Source organism: Loxodonta africana, chromosome 11 (assembly GCF_030014295.1).
Source record: "Loxodonta africana isolate mLoxAfr1 chromosome 11, mLoxAfr1.hap2, whole genome shotgun sequence".
NCBI classification, from domain to species: domain Eukaryota; kingdom Metazoa; phylum Chordata; class Mammalia; order Proboscidea; family Elephantidae; genus Loxodonta; species Loxodonta africana.
The window spans coordinates 10,415,028-10,436,836 of NC_087352.1; the positions used below are offsets into that span (position 1 = coordinate 10,415,028).

At 40.2% G+C, this 21,809-nt stretch overlaps 1 protein-coding gene across 1 annotated transcript; it reads left to right on the forward strand.

Moving 5' to 3' along the window:
• The first annotated feature begins 18,283 nt into the window (after window positions 1-18,283).
• On the forward strand, window positions 18,284-20,360 carry LOC100655243 (zinc finger protein 226). Its single transcript, XM_064293775.1, has one exon. The coding sequence runs from the start codon at window positions 18,418-18,420 to the stop codon at window positions 19,492-19,494; it is 1,077 nt and encodes a 358-aa protein (XP_064149845.1). The 5' UTR covers window positions 18,284-18,417; the 3' UTR covers window positions 19,495-20,360.
• Window positions 20,361-21,809: the final 1,449 nt, after the last annotated feature.

Sequence of the window (21,809 nt, forward strand, 5' to 3'; positions counted from 1 at the left end):
TTATTGCCGACTCTTCAGGGCCTAGACTTGTCCTAGTAGGTGGCATTCGTAGGGTAATGCTATCCAGCTATATGCATCCGCTCTCTAATGGAATCAGCTTTGCTTTTCCCCTAAGCATGCTGGGGATGAATTCGGGATGGATTTGGGCTACGGTACAATGCCAGGAGTGGCACGATTGGGCCAGCGGCCAAGGCCGAGGAATACCTTAGCAGCAAGAAGGAAAGCATCTGGGCCTGGACGTGAAGTCCCTGGGAACACTGACTGCCCAAGGACGTGGGAGAAAAACAATGAGCTTTGGTCTCAGGTGGAATGGTATATAGGCTTGTGTCCCTTGCTAGGTGCTTGCGGAAAATACTCCAGCCGGCTGCCACTGGAGAGCAGCTGCTTGCCTGTGTCAGTAAGTTTCCCTGAATAAACTCATGAACTTGGAAAAGGCTACATGTCAGTTCTTCGGACTATCTGCCAGGACATACAGTGAGGATCAAAATCCATAACTCGTATAAAAAATTCCAAATTGGTCTTTGAATCAGCATGCCTTCCATTAGTGAAAACACAGCATCCAAGAAATTAAAAAAAAAAAAATGGTAAAGGGTTAAAATGTATGTGCAACCTGAATTATTGTGGTCATCAGGTCTCAGAAGAGAAAACATTTGTTTTATTAAAGTCTGACTTTCAGCAAACCACACATCAGAGAACCTTTATAAGTGGTGAAGCAAGGCTTCAGTGAGAACTTTGGAATTTATGAGACATCACTCACTAGATAGGCCTTGGGAAAAATAAGAGTTTGATCTGGTCATTAACCAAAGTTGGAAATCCACTGGAATATAAACTCCAAGAGGGCAGGACATTTGCTGCTTATTCTTTGTAGGTGTGTTCAATGCTTATTTGTTAAATGAATGAAAAAGAGACAAGGTACAATATTTGAAAATTTTGTCCACAAAGTATACTAGCAAACATGAATATTGAAGGAAACAAATAGTTTTAGTGTAGAAAACCACTCAATACTGTAATCTGCAGTATTAATAGGGTAGCAACATATTGCAAAGAAGCCCTGGTGTAGCAATGGTTCAGCACTCAGCAGCGAAACGAGAAGTTGGTGGTTTGAATCCACCGGTGGCTCAGCAGGAGAGAAGCCCTGGCAATCTGCTTCCATAAATATTACGGCCTAGGAAACCCTAGGGGACGGTCTGCTCTGTCATAACTACTTGCCCTTTGAGTTGATTCCGACTCTTAGTGACCCTATAGGATACAGTAGAACTGCCCCCTAGGGTTTCCAAGGAGTACCTGGTGGATTCGAACTGCTGACCTTTTGGCTAGCAGCTGAACTCTTAACCAGTATGCCACCAGGGTTTCCACACTCTGTCATATAGCATCATTATGAGTTGGAATTGACTCAGCTGCACACACCACCACAAATTGGCTCATGTCCTCTCCATAGCCTCTGTCTTGAAGTTGGATCTTTTCAAGGCTTTCTGTATTGTTCAATCAGTTGCATGCAGTAAAAGTTGAACTATCTTTTGGGATTTTTCTGGCAGTACAGACTAAAAAATTTGTAAACCTTGCAACAAGGCACTGCATATTAAACAATTGAATGAATTTTCAGTGGTGTTAAGGCAGGTCTTTTCCGTAACACTTTGAAAGTGTCAGAAGTAATTACCTGTTAAAATGGTGTGGCATCAGATCTCCTAACTTCAGAAGGAGGAGAGATAAGCATTATCATCAGTCCAAGGCTGATTCATATGAGGTGGAGGTCAGACATAGATCCATTCTCCAACATTTTTACCAATTCTGACACCAGCCATCCCTTGCATGGCACGTTCTACTTCTCTGGTGGGGTCGATAATTCTTTACAATGGCCGCACAGAACACACAGACTGTGCTGATGATTATGGTGTTTTTTAGGGAAGTAACAGGTTAGAATCTAGGATCAGGATAAACTCAGAAGTAACAGGAACAACTCGATACAGTCTTTCAACCAGGATAGCTTCTCGGCTACTGCCAACCAAGCCACTGTCCTTGGCCCTGCTTCCGTCCTGCTTAGGCAAGTGTTGCAAAGCTCTTTGGCTCTGCCAACGAGTGGCTGGAGGCACCCCACTGTGCCAGCAAGCCACCCGCCTGAAGGCACTGTTTGGCTCCGTAGGCTGACATACCCATTGTAGTGGTTTCACTCATTGGGGTGGAAAGCCCACCAGCCATCTTTCACTGGTCTTCTGGTTCTGCTTCCACCCTTTCTTGGGATATTGTGCTGTCTCCAGTGTTAGGGGCATCTCTTGGTCTGGGAAGTTCTCCACGCAATGACCCTGTGTCCAAAGGATGCACTCCATCCCTGGCTTCTCTTGATGGTAATGAGGTTCTCCCCAAAACCTCTGGGGTTGTCTGTCTTTAAGCCTAACGGGATGGCAAAACTGACCAATTCCCTACAAGAGTTCCATACACCTTATTTGCATGGTCCCACCCCTGCAAGTGTTCTGTGTACCTTATTTGCATAGCCCCACCCAATCATTTTGTAGGACTTACAAAACCATTACCAGAAGGACCATATAAAATAGTTTACTGTACCGCATTACCAATGACAATTTCTTAAAATTGTGCTTTAAGTGAAAGTTTACAAATCAAGTCAGTCTGTCATACAAAAACTTACACCTTGCTGTGTACTCCTGATGCTCTCCCCCTAATGAGACAGCACAGTCCTCCTCTCCACCCTGTATTCCCCATGACCAATGATAATTTTTTGACAACTTTTAATCATTGATAGCTGATTTTCTGCATGTTAATCCATGTTTGACGTGATTGTCGTCTAATTGCTGTAGCATTATTCCTTTTTTAACCAAAACTTGAGGCAGGGGCTCTCCCATATTTGAAAGACAATACTGTCAAGTTCTCTACTGCATATTCCCTCACACCATGAAACAAATACCAAAAACAAACTTGTGAGAGTTTGATAATTGTATCAAATGTGCTCATTATGGGGACAGGACTGAGAAGCTTTTCTCTGTTGGCAGTAATGCACGGTTTTTGAAAAGGAGTATATATCGAGATATATAATGGGCTTCTCTTTGGTCTGGAAATCATGATTATGAGATTAAAAAAAAAATGACTACCACACCAATGATGTTACTGAATTTTTTTCATATGGAAATACCTATTCAGCTATACAGATTTGAGTTTTGATATATTTCTGTAATAACATGAAGCCATTAAAATGGTGGCGTAGACATAATTACAGGATAAGAACATTGGTTTTGGAAAGTCATACACTGTAACATAGTATAATTAAACTCATAAATTGGTGTGTGTGTGTGTGTGTTCACAAGGTAATTTTTAAGGGGATACTCACCATTAGTGGTTTTCTCTGGAAAGGAGCATTTTGTGTAATTTTTCCATTTTATAATTCCACAAAATATGTTTTGATTTTTCAATGAACACCAATATTTCCAAAACAGTAAATGACATACAATAGGATTTGAAAAAGTACTAATAGTCCTTTATACTTCAGACTCATAATATTATGATTGCTCTCTATTATATGGCATATAAAATCACAATGAATAAGACTTTAATTTTTAAAAAACAAAAATTCTCTGGTTGTTAACAAGGAAAGGGAAATCCTGGGGCTTAGAACAAAGTGGGTGTATGTATGTTGAGGTTAAAAATAATAATAATTCCATAGAGATTCCCTAAGGAAACTATACAGGAGGCAGTGTATCATGACAGTATTGTTACCGCAGAGTGGGACCCGTTAGGACAAAGAGCAGTTTGTATGCCATTTTGTACTCCTTAGACATCACAGTGATATTTTAAGTTTATTTGGTTAAAGGGCTTATATTATCTTGATTACCTAGTGCTGCCATAACAGAAGTACCACAAGTGGCTATTTTTAAAGAACAGAAATTTTTCTCACAGTTCAGGAGGCAAAAGGTCCAAATTCAAAGTGTGCTTCAGGGAGCTATCCTTGTCAATTGTTTCATGAATTCTGTGGCATCTGTCTTCTCCCTGTGTGTTTGTGTTTGTTCTGCTCTCTTTTTTTTTTTTAAATAACTCAGAAGTGATTAGGTTTAGGACCTACTCTGCTCTGGTATAAACTCATTAACAATGGTCACATTTACAGGTACAGGGGGTAGGATTCCAGTATATATTTGGGGGGAGACAATTAAATCCATAACACTCAGCAGCGTGTATCTAGTAGGGAGATAGGCTTCCATAATTGATTTTCTGAATCATACTTTCACAAGATTTTAGGCACATAATAAGTTCTATGCTGTCATTTAAAAAACAGGAAGTTAAGAAAGGACAAAAATGGATGTTAGAAGAGACTCTGAAACTTGCTCTTGAATGCAGAGTAGCTAAGGTGAAAGGATGAAATAATGAAGTAAAATAGCTGAACAGAAGATTTCAAAGGATGGCTTGAGAAGACAGTAAAATATTATAATGAAATGTGCAAAGTTCTGGAGTTAGAAAACCAAAAGGGAAGAACTGAAGAAACTGAGCCTCAAGTTACAATACTGAAGGCTTCTATAGGCAAAATATTGAATGACAAAAGAAACATCAAAAGGAGACAGAAGGAATGCACACAGTCACTGTTCCAAAAAGAATTGGTCGGTGTTCAAGATGATCAAGAACTGGTGGTATTGAAGGAAGAAGTCCAAGGCATTGGCAAAAAATGAGGTTCCAGGAATTGATGGAATACCAACTGATATATTTTCAGTAAACGGATGCAACACTGGAAGGGCTCACTCATCTATGCCAAGAAATTTGGAAGACAGCTACCTGGCCAACCGACTGGAAGAAATCCACATTTGTGCCCATGCCAAAGAAAGGTGATCCAACAGAATGTGGAAATTATTGAACAACATCATTAATATCACATGCAAATAAAGTTTTGCTGAAGACAATTAAGAAACGGTCGTAGCAGTACATCTGTAGAAAACTGCCAGAAATCCAAGCCAGATTCAGAAGAGGATGTGGAACAAAGGATATCATTGTTAATGTCAGATGGTTCTTGGCTGAAAGCAGAGACTACCAGAAAAATATTTACCTATGTTTTATTGACTATGCAAAGGCTTATACAAATACCCACTGTGTGAATCATAACAAATTATGGATAACATTGTAAAGAATAAGAATTCCAGAACATTTAATTGTGGTCATGTGGAACTCGTACATACTCAAGAGTCGTTCAAACAGAACAAGGGGATATTGTATGGTTTAAAATCAGGAACGGTGTTCTTCAGGATTGTATTCTTTCACCATACTTATTCAACCTGTATGTTGAGCAAATAATTGTGGAGAAACTGGACTATATGAAGAAGAACAGGGCATCAGGATTGGAGAGAGACTCATTAACAGCCTGTAGTATGCAGATGACACAACCTTGCGTGCAGAAAGTGAAGAGGACTTGAAGCACTTAATGATGAAGATGAAAGACTATAGCTTTCAGTATGGATTACACCTCAACATTAAGAAAACAAAAACCTTCACAACTGAACCAATAAGCAACATCATGAAAGACAGAGAAAAGATTGAAGTTGTGAAGGATTTCATTTTACTTGGATCTACAATCAATGCCCATGGAAGCAGCAGTCAAGAAATCAAATAACATAATACATTGGGCAAATCTGATGCAAAAGAACTCTTTAAAGTGTTAAAAAGCAAAGATGTCACTCTGAGGATGAAGGTGCTTCTGACTCAAGCCATGGTATTTTAAATGCATGTGAAAGGTGGACAATGAATAAGGAAGACTGAAGAATTGATGCCTTTGAATTATGATGTTGGTGAAGAATACTGAATGTACCATGGACTGCCAGAACAATGAACAAATCTGTTTTGGAAGAAGTCAGAATGCTCCTTAGAAGCAAGGATGGTGAGATTTCATCTCACTACTTTGGACATGTTATTAAGAAACGTCAGTTGCGGGAGAAGTCGTTTGTGGTAGATTAAAAAAAAAAAGATTTAGAGGTCAGCAAAAGAGAGGAAGACCCTCAATGAGATGAATTGACACAGTGGCTGCAACAATCGGCTCAAACATAGCAATGATTATGAGAATGGCTCTAAGAACACCACCAATATGCGTATAGAATAACTGCTCAGAATAAACTTTAAGTTTCAATTTCCTTGAATTTTTAACACCAGGCTCTGGTCTTTCTTATCGCTTATTCCCTTGAACGCGAATAAAGTGCTTCTCAGCTTGTCAACCTTTCAATTAATAAAATCTACACGCTCCGAAAGTGGCACATCCACATATGGCAAGGCCTAAACTCGATATTTTCTCAGGGATTTTGGGAAGTGAGACCCAGAAACCCAGCGCTCAGAGTAGAGTAGTTGAGCACGTCTGAATCATGGGGCTCGGCTTTGTTCCTTCGCTTGGACAATCTGGCAGTTGTAGTTCAGGAGGGCGGTACTGTTGCCATTTCCGCTCTTTGGTATCTCGTGAACTGTACTCCAGAGCTCTGCTGTAGTCTCATACTCCACCATAGTAAAACCTTTTCTTCGAGGACGTTCTTGGAACTGTTGGTCCAAAAGCTCCCGGTAGTTTCAAGCATTTCCACTCTAGGTGAGCAAGGCTGAGGAATTCTGGGAAGTGTAGTCTAGGAGCTCAGGGTAGTCGTAGGCACTTCCGCCCCAGGAGGCCGAGGTAGCAGCCATATTTTTCTTATGGTTATTCAGGTACTTTTCCCACGACCCCTTTGAATTTCCTCGTAGGGCGCTTGGGATCAACTGCTATTGGGATTTTCGTTTGAGGTGAAAGAGTAGGAGCGGCTGAGAGCGGAGGTTTGAGGGGTGAGGGCGGTGATTTGCCTTCCCATGGGTGGAGCTTCTTTGTGTTTGGACAATTCCCGGGTTGGGGTGGGCCTTGGCGGAGCATCACTGGGTTTGAGGGACTCCAGGGCTCTTTGCTCGCCTCCATGCCTAGGAGCCGGAATTGCTGCTTTATACGTTATAACATTGGGCGAGTTACTTAACGTCTCTGTGCCTTTGTTCGGTATTTTTTAAAAGGGGTATGATGGTATTACCTAATAACGGTGTTTTGGGAAAAAAACAAGGTATTAGAAGTAATAGGCTTAAAACTGCCTAGCAGTGATTGTTGGTATTAATACCACTATAATTCTCGCAGAAGTCCCCATTTCGCAGTGAGCGTCTGTGAGCCCACGAAGCTGGATTGACCCGGACCTCTTTTGATCTCTATTAAGGAAGGAGAGTATTGCTTCCGTCTGGTACCCAAGGATGTCACTGATTTATCCAACATGGGGACCCGGTCGTGATATTTTACGCCTGCCTTCTTCCCCAGCCCGGATGTCTCAGAAAACACTGTACAGAGATGGAAGGAGTGGCTCCTTGGAGGGAATGACCTTTTGGCTACTGGCCGAATAGTTTCTCATCTGTTTCATTAAAAAAAAATAATAGAGGTAACATATAATCGTTGTAGAAAATTCAGAAGATAAATATATAAAGAAAAATTTTAATTACCCATAACTTTAGGATGTAGAGATAACAATTGCTAACATTTTAATGCACACTTGTTTAGTTATTTTTCTGTGTATATTTCTGTTTAGTAGAGACTGTTTTGAGATCAATAGTACTACAGGTCTTCTCATATTGTGGTCCATGAATCAGCAGCATGGGCGTCACCTGAGAGAAATACTCATTGTTGATCTCCATCCTCTGATTTAGAATTTCTCTGGATGGGACCTGATTCAGTGGTAGAATTCCCCCCTCCTGTGAGAGAGAGAGATTGAGACCTGAGTTCAATTCCCAGCCAGTGCACTTCATGTGCAGCCACCACTCGTCCTTCCATCTGGCAGTGGAGACTTGCATGTTACTGCGAGGCTGAACAGGTTTCAATGGAGCTTCTAGACTAAGACTGACTAAGAGGAAAGGCCTGATTATTTACTTCCTAAAAGCAGCCAGTAAAAACCCTATGGATCACAATAGTCTGATCCCCAGCCATTACAGAGACTGGGCAGTGTTTTGTTCTGTTGTGAACCAGGTTCACCATGAGTCAGGGAGCTGACCTGAAGGCAGCTAACAACAACAACATGGATGGGACCCAGGAATCTACATTTCAAGAAGATCCCGAGGCAATTCTTGTACACCTTAAAATTTGAGAAGCTCACAAAAGAATCTTGTCTGGAAACTCAGGCCTAGAGAGCTGACCCTGCCAGATATCACAGATAAAACTGAGATAGACACTGCAGAGCCCTACTTGGTTCATTGAATTTTACCCACTAAATAAATAGCAACTGTCAGATCTCTTTGCAAAATCCTGACATGAGCAAAAGGCAGCTGGCAAATACAGAGATTAGAAGTCATGAAGAAATATTTCTCCCCAGCATTGAGGAATAGATTCATTGCTTTCTGTTGTACAAGAGGACTTCTGCCTAAAGTAGGAGGATCCACTAGTAGTTACTGTTAATTAATTTTAGATATTACTGTAGTTGTCATCACCTTTACTGTTATTATTACTATTATGACGGTGACCATTTCCTGATTTAACTTTTTATATAATTTAAAACTTAATGAAAAGTTACAGCATTAGTGTATGGAATTCCCCTACACTCTACCGAGGTGGAATTTTTTATGTTTTGCCTATTTGCTCTGTTGATGACCGTCAGCCAAATATCGCCAGGAACATATCTGTAATCATAGATGTGTTTTTCTTCTTCTTCTTTTTTAGCTCTCTGCAGCAAGGGATCCCAAGGAATCATGGGGTGTATTGGGAAGAGGCTATCAGTAGAGGCTGGTTATAGGGTTTTAGCTTGGGTTAGCTGAGTTAGGGAGAGTTCCAGGCACTGAAAATTCATTCTGGATTGGATGCTGTCAAGAAGCAGGAACAATGCAATGATTGGATATGGTAATTTTTTCTGGGAAGTAGGAGAAACAAGGTGAGATGAATTGCCCTTGGTAAAGAAGCAGTAGTCACGTTGGCCGGGAAAGGCCCTTGTTTGGTTATTTTTGTCATTGTCGAACGTTTTTGTCTCTCTGTTACATGATGATGGCCTTGTTTTTTCTTGTTCACCATGACCATTAAATGGCCCTGTCTGATTTTTGTTCATCAGTTGAAAACACCAAATTCTAGCTGCTGTTGCTATTTGGTGTCAGAACTGGGGCTTTCCCCCTTTCATGGAAAGATATGCATTGCCCTTAATTTTAATGTTTGTCTAGTCTCCTTTACTGTAGAATGATTCCTCAGCCTTTTTAGGTTTTTTTCTCCACATTAGTGTAAGAGTATAGGCAAGTTGTTTTGTAGACTGTCACTCTTTTCAACTTTATCTGTTTTCTTTCACAGCTTATGCCTATATATATATATATTTTTCTTCTGAACCATTTGAGATAATGTAAAGTGACATGGCACCTCTTTGCCTGTAAATAGTTAAGTGTCTGTTTCCTAAGAACAGGAGTATTCTTTTAAATAATCATAGGATAAGGACCAAAATAAATTAATTACAGTGGTAACATATTGTTGTGTAATCCACAGTACTTATTTACATTTGTTTGGTTTTCTCATTAAGATCTTTGAGAGCAATTTTTCTTCCAGTTCAGGATGCAGTCCAATTATATGCATTGTACTTAGTTTTTAAATTTTTTAAATTGTGTTAAATATATATGTAACAAAACATGTGGTGTTTCAACATTCTGTATGTGTAAAATTCAGTGATATTATGTTCATCATGTTGTTAAACCATCATCAGTATCCATTTCCAAATTTTTCATCACCCTTAACAGAAGCTCAGTGCCCCCAAGCGGTGTTCTCCGCCCTCTCGTATTTTTCATGTTTCTTTTTTTTTTTTTTTAATAATTTTTATTGTGCTTTAGTGAAAGTTTTCATGTTTCTTTAGTCACCTTTAATTTTGAATGATTCTTTTTTTTTTCTCAACATTTATTGAAGAATATAGGCAAGTTATTTTGTAGAACATCCCTCTTTTTCAGTTTGTCATTTATTTGTGATTAGATTCATACTCGTACCATACCCATTGCCCATTCTGACTCATAGTGACCCTACAGGACAGAGTAGAACTGTCCACAGGGTTTCCAAGGAATGCCTGGTAGATTCAAACTGCTGACCTTTGTTTAGCAGCTGTAGTTCTTAACCACCGCCCCACCAGGGTTTCCAGTGGTTAGATTCAGGCTGTGCATTGTTAGCAGGGTTACCGCAGAAGTGGCGAGACATTCTAAGTGCGTCATATGAGGAGTCTAATGATGTCTGTTTGTCCCAGTATCTATAGTCTCAACTTTGTTCTCTTGTTTAAGGTAATGTCTGTCAGATTTTGCTACTATAAAATGACTAGTTTTTTAAGTGTCTTGTGGGGAGATACTTTGAGATTGTGTACATGTCTTATTCATCATCAAACTTACACTATTTTTAAAAAAAGTTTATTGATAGTGCTTTAAGTGAAAGTTTACAAATCAAGTCAGTATCTCCTACAAAAAGTTATACACACCTTGCTATGTATTCCTAGGTGCTCTCCTCCTAAAGAGACAGCACAGTCCTCCTCTCCACCCTGTATTCCTCGTGTCCATTCAGCCAGCTCCTGTCCCCCTCTTCCTTCTCATCTCACCTCCAGACAGGAGCTGCCCACGTTGTCTTATGTGTCTCCTTGAGCCAAGAAGCTCACTCCTCACCAGTATCATTATCTGTATCATTATCCAGCCCAATCCCCGTCTGGAGAGTTAGCTTCGGGAATGGTTCCAATCTTGGACTAAAAAAGGGTCAGGGGACCATGACCTCTAGGTTACCTCCATTCTCAGTCAGACCATTAAGTCTGGTCTTTTTATGGGAATTTGAGGTCCGCATCCCACTGCTCTCCTGGTCGATCAGGGATTCTCTGTTGTGTTCCCTGTCAGGGCAGTGATTGGTAGTAGCCGGGTTCTATCTAGTTCTTACAGTCTCAGGTTGATGGAGTCTCTGGTTTATGTGGCTTTTTCTGTCTCTTGGGCTCATCTTTACCATATGTCTTTGGTGTTCTTCATTCTCCTTTGCTCCAGGTGGGTTGAGACCAACTGATGCATCTTAGATGGCCACTTGCTAGTGTTTAAGACCCCAGACGCCACTTACCAAAGTGGGATGCAGAACTTTTTCTTAATACATTTTTTTTTGCCAGTTGACCTAGATGTCCCCTGAAACCATGGTTCCCAGACCCCCATCCCTGCTACTCTGGTCTTTGAAGCAGAAACTTCTTTGCTTTTGGTTTAGTCCAGTTGTGCTGACTTTCCCCATATTGTGTGTTGTCCTTCCCTTCACCTAAAATAATTCTTTTCTATCTAGTTAGTGAATATCCCTCTCCCTCCCTCCCCACCCTCGTAACCATCAAAGAATATTTTCTTCTGTGTTTAAACTTTTTCTAGAGTTCTTATAATAGTGGTCTCATACAATACTTGCCCTTTTGCAACTGACTAATTTCATTCAGTGTAATGCCTTCCAGATTCCTCCATGTTGTGAGATGTTTCACAGATTCATCATTGTTCTTAACCTTCAGTATTCCATTATGTGAATATACCATAATTTATTTATCCATTCATCCATTGATGGGCACCTTGGTTGCTTCCATCTTTTTGCTATTGTAAACAGTGCTGCGGTGAACATGGGTGTGCATGTATCTGTTCATGTGAAGGCTCTTACTTCTCTAGGTTGTATTCCAAGGAGTGGGATTGCTGGATCATATGGTAGTTCTATTTCTAGCTTTTTAAGGAAGCACAAATTGATTTCCAAGGTGGTTATACCATTTTACATTCCCACCAGCAGTCTGTAAGTTTCACCATTTTTTAGCACCCATTCATGAGTTTCATTCTTTCATTCTGCATTTATTAGTTTGTTTTCTTCTGTAGGAAGAACTTTCCCATCTCACTTATTTGGTTATTTACAGTCATTTATTTATAACAATATGGATTCAGAATCCTGTCTTGGCTAATTTTAAATGAGGTATGGAATACACATACATACAACAGCTATAGTCCCTGAATGGTGAAGACGGTTAAGTGCTTTACTATTAGCTGAATGGCTAACAGTTCAAAACCCACCCAGAGGTCCCTGGGAAGACAGGGCTGGCAGTCTGCTTAGGGAAGGTCATAGCCTTGAAAACCCTGTGGAGCGGTTTCAGTCTGCACAGGTGGGGGTGCTATGAGTCAGAATTGATTGGACAGCAACTAGTAACTACAACATGGATTATTAACCTATTTTTATTGCAGAACCTTGGGTGTTATTAATTGTATTAGTTTTTCTTACCTCCATGCATGCATGTCAAAAAGGCATTTCCTGCTTGAAATGAAACTTCATGCATTTTTATACCTTTTGTAAAAAATTTTCCATGTTAATTTACATATTATTATTAAGGTAACAAATTATGAGAGAACACAACTAGCAATTTTTCAAAAGTTATAAGAGACATTAATGTGATAGAGCAGACCCTCTGAACTAAGTATCTTATAATATCCTATGGGTAGAAATCACATTAACAAGGATAATTTCAATCTACATAATATTGTCTGCTTTTCTGCAGTTGGAAAGAAATAAACACTGACAGTATTCTAAGTTTTTCCAAAAAAAAAAAAAAAGAAAAGAAATCCCATGAGGTTGATACTGTTATTCTCCCCACTTTGCAGAGACAAGATTAAAAAAAAAAATAAGGCACAGAAATATTAATAATTAGCCCAAGATGACTCGGCTAGTGAGCTAATGAATAGCTGTACTAGGATTTCAACCCATACATATTGGCTCCAGAACCTGCTCTTAAATACATTGCCTCAGTTTATGCCATACCCAGGATAAGCATTACTGCCTGGGAACTAGAAGGTACACTGGCGATGAGGCCATTGTGTGCGGTTGGGCAGGTTTTTTACTGAAGTACTACTGAAGGGGGTAAAGAGTAACGTTGCTCGTCAAACCATGTGCAGCTGCAGCCACCCGAGCATGGGACCCCTTTGCTAATTCCCAAGGAGCACCCATTTGGGTTAGTGACATACTTGACTAGTTTCCATTGCTTTCTTTTTCCTTTCCTAGTTCTGTCTCCTAGGACTCTGTGCTTCCCTAGAAGGAGGGAAAAAAATGGCCACGTTCAGGGTGAGTAGGGCTTTTCTTTCTTCTTGTTAAAATGCCACTTTAATACTCAGAGACTGGACACTTCGTTTCTTCAAAAGAATTAAGGCGAGTCAAAGCATTTGAGGACCTGTTGGTTGTGCTTGGTACTTGTTTTGTCCATTTATATTTCATTTGGTTTTATTTTTAGTTTTTATTTCATCATTTTTTGTTATATGAATAAGAGTAGAAAATTAATAGAAATGACAAAAAACCTACTTTACTACTTACTTGGTTACTAATTAGTTGCTTTTATATTTTCATAAATCTCATCATCGTATGTATTCATATTTATATATTTGTGTTCCTAATATAAAAAAAATGTTAAACTATGCTCTTCTCATTTAATATTATGTAACATTCATTTTTTAATAATTTATTTCAATTTTTGTTGTTGTAGAGAGTATACACAGCAGAATATACACCAATTTGACAGTTTCTACTTGTACAATTCCATGACATTGATTACATTTTTCGAGCTGTGGAGCCATTCTCACCCTCCTTTTCTGAGTTGTTTCTCCCCAATTAACATAAACTCACTGCCATCTACGTTTCTATCTAATCTTTTTGTGTTTCTCTTATCAACTTGGTATCATATAGGTAGATCTTAAAAGAGCACAATACTCAAGGCAGACACACTTTACCAGTTAAGCTAAAGTATTGTTTGGTTTTAAGAAAAAGGAGCCCTGGTGGTTCAGTGGTTAGTGCTCAGCTGTTAACCAAGAGATCAGTGGTTCAAACCAACCAGCCACGCCACAGGAGAATGATGTGGCAGTTTCCTTCCATAAAGATTACAGGCTTGGAACTCTTCAGACAGATTGGACTGGACAATGGGTTGGAGAGGGATGCTGGTGACGAGTGAGCTTCTTGGATCAGGTGGACACTTGAGACTATGTTGGCATCTCCTGCCTAGAGTGGAGATGAGAGGGTAGAGGGGGGTTAGAAGCTGGCGGAATGGACAGGAAAAGAGAGAGTGGAGGGAGGGAGCAGGCTGTCTCATTAGGGGGAGAGCAATTGGGAGTATGTAGCAAGGTGTATATAAGTTTTGTGTGAGAGGCTGACTTGATTTGTAAACTTTCACTTAAAGCACACTAAAAATTAAAAAAAAAAAAAGATTACAGGCTTGGAAACCCTATGAAGTAGTTCTATTGTGTCCTACAGGTTTTAAAAAGATTTCAGGGGATATTTTTTGGTTTAAGGTTTAAAGATTATCTCAGGGCAGTAGTTTCAGTAGTTTATCCATCCTCCGTGGCTCCAGAAAGTCTGTGGATTCCATGAGAATTTGAAATCCTGTTCTGTTTTTGCCCCCTTTTGATCAGGATTCTTTTATAGAATCTTTGATTAAACTGTTGAGTCGTGGTAGTCAGGCACCATCCAGTTCTTCTGGTCTCATGGCAAAAGAGGCAGTTTTTCATGGAGGCAATTAACCGCACACTCCTGACTCTCCTTCTTCCTCTGTTGGTCCAGGCAAATAGAGACCAATTGTTTTACCTTGGATGGCCATTGGCAACCTTTTAAGACCCCAAGCGCTATGCAGCGAATTAGGAGGTAGAACAGAAGCACTAAATACAGTATTAGGCCAATTAACTGGGATGTCCCATGAAACCACGTAACATTCATTTTTAATTGATATGTTATATTGCCATCACATTTATATACCTCTTTTTTAAACTGTTGTATATACATATTTAGTTAAAGATTTTTTTTCTGTTTTAGGAACACAGCAAGTGATCGTTTTCTTACATATAACCTTTTTCTCAAAAAATCAATTTTGAAAAAATACTGCCATTTTTTTTGTCCATAGCATACTAAAAACCAAAAAAACCAAACCTGCTGCCATCAAGTTGATTCCTGACTCTTAGCGACTCTAGAGGACAGAGTAGAACTGCCCTGTAGAGTTTCCAAGGAGAGCCTGGTGGATTTGAACTGACGATCTTTTAGTTAGCAGCCATAGCGCTTAAACCACTACGCCACCAGGGTTTCCCCATAGCATACTAGGAATTCAAAATAGGAAAGATATGTTTTTATATGTGATACCTGGAACGTTGTGTTTATAGAATATTCAAATATGTCGCAATGCATCAGGACCTAACTGCTGTTTCACGCAGAAAAAATACTGTTAGATGTTTTCACACTAAAAGATTTAGGTTCTATCTATCCCCATGTCTGAGTCATGGCCTGTGTGTGTGTGTGTGTTATTAACAGCCTGTTTTTTTCTTTTGTATATGTATTTTTTATCAAAGTAATACTTGAGTTTAAAAATCTGGTGGTACTAGAGGATATGCCAGGTACTTGCATTCTCTCACTGCATTTACACTTCAGAGCACATCTTCATTTTATGCATCAGGAAGGGTTGTGATATATGAGAAACCAAGTCAAGTTCACACAGAAAGCCAAGGGCATTCAAGTGAAAGAGAAAGAAAGGAGGAAAGAGAGAGGTTTTCGTTCAGAGTCCTAGCATGCCTTTTTGGTTGAGTTCCACATATAACACTGTTCACCTGGTTCCTACTTCAGTGGGAAGGCAGGTGCTATCAAACACCGTTGGTACTAAACTGCTAAATGTCTCTGGGGCAATTGCCAGTATTAATTAAAAAGTAAAACGTTTTTAGTTAAGGATACAACATTTATAGTTCTAGGGGGTTCCTTATAAGAATTTTCACTGAGGGCACCTAATAAATATACAAGGCTTCAAGTTGACTGCTGACCCTCAGAATTCAGAGTATTTTCTTACACATCTACTCTACCTTCTCATTGCTGCCCCTCTTCTAGTGGATGTTGGTTGTAAGATTGAGGTTGTGTGTGTTTGTTGTAGGAAGCAGTAACATTCAAGGATGTGGCTGTGGCCTTCACTGAGGAGGAGCTGGGGCTGCTGGATCCTGCCCAGAGGAGGCTGTATGAAGACGTGATGGTGGAAAATTTCAGGAACCTAGTCTCAGTGGGTGAGGATAGGCACCCTATGAGGGTCTTTGTGTCTTTGGGTTTTTAAGGCTTTGGTGCTCTTGAAATGGTTCCCTGAGTTTGGGAACCTGTCTTTCCTTTGTGGGGCACAAAGACTGGATGTTTCTAGTCTTTCTGAACAGGATATTCCTGGTTTTTGTTGTTTGTGTTTTATATGAGTACTATAAATGGACAGTATACTGCTATATTTTGTCAGCATCTGCTCAAATTTCACTCCTGACCAATTTATTGAGTCATTAAGAGCATAGTTGCCAACCAAAAGGTTGGCAGTTCGAATCCACCAGCCACTCCTTGGAAACCCTATGGGGCAGTTCTACTCTGTCCCGTAGGATCACTGTGAGTTGGCGTTGACTTGACAGCAATTTTTTTTTTTTTTGAACCTGCCAGGTTAGTGAAATACAATAGAGTAGAAAATATCAGAGCTCCTTAGGTAAAACAGAAAATACTGCAGTAAAAACTGTGGCCAGGTGTATGAGTGCTCTGAGAGCCAGTGGGACAAGATTGAACAAAAGTAAACATTGATTAGAAATAAGTCATTCAGCCTTTGTTTTAGTAATACGTATTTATGTGTATGTGTCTGGGTCATGAAATAAGTGATATTTCTTCAAATAGGTCATGATAAAAATATGTTTGGAAAACACTGCTCTTGATGTCTTGAAGAGTATACAGTAGAAACACAAATTTCTGGTAGTTTTTACCTTTAGTGTGCTCATTTTTAATATTTGACTTTCCATGTTCACAGGACATCAACCCTTCAAAAGGGATACATCACATACAGAAAGAGGAGAGAAGCTCTGGTTGATGAAGACAGCAATCCAAAGAGAGAGAAATTCAGGTAAGGACCAAGCAGTTGTTAGTCCGTCAGAGTTGTCAAACACGTCATCGTCCATGTGTTTGCTTCTTGCCATCTCTATTGCTATTAAAAAAACAAAAAACCAAACCTGTTACCGTTGAGTTGATTCCAACTCATAGCAACCCTGTAGGACACAGTAGAACTGCTGCATAAGGTTTCCAAGGAGCGGCTGGTAGATTTGAACTGCTGCCCTTTTGGTTAGCAGCCAAGCTCTTAACCACTATGCCACCAGGGCTCCTATTGCTGTTACCTGGTCCAAATTACCAAATTTCTTTCCTGGATTATTACAGCAACCTTTATACTGGTTGCCCTGCCTTACCCTCCCTCCTACAGCGTTCTTTCCTTGCCTCTAAATGTTGACTCTTCTGTGGAAAAGCAATAAGACGTTAGAGAGAGAAAAAAAGCCTAAGAAGGAGCCAGCGCATAGATCTTCATGCTTTCCTTTTACCCCATGTGATTCTCACCACCTTTGATTTTCTCATCAGCATAAACCCCTTTGCTGGATCCTTCTGAAAGGTACAGCCTTACCACTTCTCAACAAAACTGTGGTGTCCAGTTCCTTTCCTATTTCAGATCACTTACTTGTAAAAGCTCTTTTGCTTCTATGACTTGGCTCAAATTTAAACTGGGATTTGGCATCATGGAGAATCCCAAAAGTCAAACTGGGATTCATTTCTGCATGCATTCGTTGAGCACCTACTAACTACTAGGCACTGTTCTGAACTGTGGCTATAAAGCTGTGAACACTACAAAATGATTGTTCTCACTGATACTGCATTATGGTGGGAAAGACATACAATAAAAAAATTGATTTAGATAGTATGTCAAGTGGGAGTAATTGTGTTTCTAACTAGGTTTCAATAATGTTTAGTGGTTGAGAGCTTAGTGGACTACCTCTAGGTTTCTGTTGATAGGTAAAACAGAGAACTTCATATGTGGGAAAAAGAAGCTGAACCATTCTAGGTTTCATCCAGCGCATTAAAGTCTCATGCTATGTCCTAAGTGTGAAATCTTGAAATCTCTGAACAAAGCTTTTACTTGTCCACATCTCTAAATTCTTTGTTTTTGCAGGAGAGATGAATCAAAGGGAGTTAGGGACTGTTGAAGTGGAGGATCATGTGACGAACTTTCCCAATGGCAAATCTGGCTACAAATTGCAGGTGACTTAGCCAGGTGTCAAGACTCCATAATAAATAGTTCTCAGTTTTGCAAACAAGATGATTCCCCCTGCCAGTTTGGGACAGCTTTTTCTATTCCAATTTCTGAAGATGAGAAGTACCTACGGAATCATAAAGGGAATGGTCCCAATGATACTAAAAATCCAAAGTTTTCAACTTCAAGGGCACAGGATTCAGGGAGGAAAACTTATGTGGCTGAGTCACCAAGTGATGAGAGTAAATATCAACAAATTTCCATTAAAAACAAACTGTCTCAGTATAAGCAGGGGGTTGACAGCATCAGTTGGATTTCACATCACCGTGATCTTGGAGTACGTAAAAGTGAAATATTGCACAGCCATCTTGATGATGGGAAATACAGAATGAATGTTTCAACACTTGATCAGCAAAGTATAATTCACAAAGGACAGAAAACCTACCAGTGTAATGAGTGTAAGGAAATATTCAGTGATCTCTCCAGCTTTGATCTTCACCAGCCGTTACACTTAGGAGAGAAATCTCATATGTGTCACGAGTGTGGAAAAAGCTTTCATTATAGCTCAGTTCTTCATATTCATCAGAGAGTTCACATGCGAGAGAAGTGTAATAAATGTAATGATTGTCATGAGGACATCAGTCGGAGCTCACACTTGCAAACTCATGAGAAAATCCATACTGTAGAGAAACCACATAGATGTGAGGAATGTGGGAAGAGCTTCAGTCATAAATCAGCACTTAATGTTCATGGCAAAGTCCATACAGGAGAGAAACCTTATAATTGTGAGGAGTGTGGGAGGGCCTTCAGTCAGGTATCTCATCTTCAGGACCATCAGAAAGTCCACACTGGTGAGAAACCATTCAGATGTGATGCATGTGGTAAGAGCTTCAGTCGGAATTCACATCTTCAATCCCATCACAGAGTCCATACAGGAGAGAAACCATACAAATGTGAAGAGTGCGGGAAGGGCTTCATTTGTAGCTCAAATCTTTACATTCATCTGAGGGTCCACACAGGAGAAAAACCATATAAGTGTGAGGAATGTGGTAAAGGCTTCAGTCAGCCTTCAAGTCTTCAGGCCCATCAGGGGGTTCACACAGGAGAGAAGTCATACATCTGTAATGTGTGTGGTAAAGGCTTCACTCTGAGTTCAAATGTTCAAGCCCATCAGAGAGTCCACACTGGAGAGAAACCATACAAATGTGAGGAGTGTGGAAAGAGTTTCAGGAGGAACTCCCACTACCAAGTTCATCTGGTAGTCCACACAGGAGAAAAACCCTATAAATGTGAGGTATGTGGGAAAGGCTTCAGTCAGAGTTCTTATCTTCAAATCCATCAGAAAGCCCACAATGTACAGAAACCTTATAAGTGTGAGGTGTGCGGGCAAGGCTTCAATAACAGTTCAAGACTTCAAGTTCACCAGCTGATCCATACTGGTGGGAAGCCATACAAATGTGAGTAGTGTGGAAAGGGCTTCAGTCGTAGAGCAGATCTTAAAATTCATTGTAGAATCCACACAGGAGAGAAACCTTATAATTGTGAGGAGTGTGGGAAGGTCTTCAGGCAGGCTTCAAATCTTTTGGCCCACCAGAGAGTCCACAGTGGAGAAAAACCATTTAAATGTGAAGACTGTGGGAAGAGCTTTGGTTGGAGTTCACATCTTCAAGCCCATCAAAAAGTCTACACTGGAGAAAAGCCATACAAATGTGCAGAGTGTGGGAAAGGCTTTAAGTGGAGCTTGAATCTTGACATGCATCAGAGGGTCCACACAGGAGAGAAACCATATAAGTGTGGGGAGTGTGGTAAGTACTTCAGTCAGGCCTCAAGTCTTCAACTTCATCAGAGTGTCCACACAGGAGAGAAACCGTACAAATGTGATGTGTGTGGTAAAGTCTTCAGTTGATCTTCACAACTACAGTCTCACCGGAGAGTTCACACAGGGGAGAAACCTTACAAGTGTGAGATATGTGGTAAGAGCTTCAGTTGGAGATCAAATCTTACAATTCATCACAGGATCCACGCTGGTGATAAATCCTATAAAAATGATCGGGGTGGTAAGAACATGAGAGAGTCCATCCCAGAAAGAAGCCCTATAAAATGATTTTTAAAGACCTAAGTGTGCTGTGAATTCTTCAAATCATCAGGTCTCATAAGAGAAAATCATTTCTTCTATATAAGTAAATATTTCAACCATGTTGTTGTTAGGTGCCATCAAGTCGATTCTGACTCATAGCGACCCTATGCACAACAGAACGGAACACCGCCTGGTCATGCGCCATCCTTACAATCGTTACTACGCTTGAGCTCACTGTTGCAGCCACTGTGTCAATCCACCTTGTTGAGGGTCTTCCTCTTTTCTGCTGACCCTGTACTCTGCCAAGCTTGATGTCCTTCTCCAGGGACTGATCCTTCCTGACAACATGTCCAAAGTATGTAAGATGCAGTCTCGCCATCCTTGCTTCTAAGGAGCATTCTGGTTGTACTCCTTCTAAGACAGATTTGTTCGTTCTTTTGGCAGTCCATGGTGTATTCAATATTCTTCGCCAACACCACAATTCAAAGGCCTGAGTTCTTCTTCGGTCTTCCTTATTCATTGTCCAGCTTTCACATGCATATGATGCAATTGAAAATACCATGGCTTGGGTCAGGCGCACCTTAGTCTTCAGGGTGACATCTTTGCTCTTCAACACTTTGAAGAGTTCCTTTGCAGTGGATTTACCCAATACAATATGTCTTCTGATTCCTTGACTGCTGCTTCCATGGCTGTTGATTGTGGATCCAAGTAAAATGAAATCCTTGACAACTTCAGTCTTTTCTCCATTTACCATGATGCTGCTCATTGGTCCAGTTGTGAGGATTTTTTTCTTTATGTTGAGGTGCAGTCCAACATAAAGAGGCTGTGGTGTTTGATCTTCATCAGTAAGTGCTTCAAGTCCTCTTCACTTTCAGCAAGCAAGGTTGTGTCATCTGCATAACGCAGGTAGTTAATGAGTTTTCCTCCAATCCTGATGCCCCATTCTTCTTCATATAGTCCAGCTTCTTGAATTATTTGCTCAACATACAGATTGAATAGGTATGGTGAAAGAATACAACCCTGACGCACACCTTTCTTGACTAAACCACGCAGTATCCCCTTGTTCTGTCTGAACAACTGCCTCTTGATCTATATAAAGGTTCCTCATGAGCACAATTAAGTGTTCTGGAATTCCCGTTCTTCACAACGTTATCCATAATTTGTTATGATCCACACAGTCAAATGCCTTTGCATAGTCAATAAAACACAGGTTAACATCCTTCTGGTATTCGCTGCTCTCAGCCAGGATCCATCTGACATCAGCAATGATATCCCTGGTTCCACGTCCTCTTCTGAAACTGGCCTGAATTTCTGGCAGTTCCCTGTGGATACACTGCTGCAGCCATTTTTGAATGATCTCCAGCAATTAATGATATTGTTCTATAATTTCCACATTCGATTTGATCACCTTTCTTGGTAATAGGCATAAATATGTATCTCTTCCAGTCATTTGGCCAGAAATCTGTCTTCCATATTTCTTGGCATAGACAAGTGAGCACCTCCAGCACTGCATCTGTTTGTTGAAACATCTCAATTGATATTCCATCAATTCCTGGAGCCTTGTTTTTTTGCCAGTGCCTTCAGAACAGCTTGGACTTCTTCCTTCAGTACCATCGGTTCCTGATCATATGCCACCTCTTGAAATGGTTGAACATCGACTAGTTCTTTTTGGTATAATGACTCTGTGTATTCCTTCTATCTTC

Coding starts and splice junctions, on each gene's coding strand:
- LOC100655243 (XM_064293775.1), top strand. CDS start 18,418: ATGAATGTTTCAACACTTGATCAGCAAAGTATAATTCACAAAGGACAG.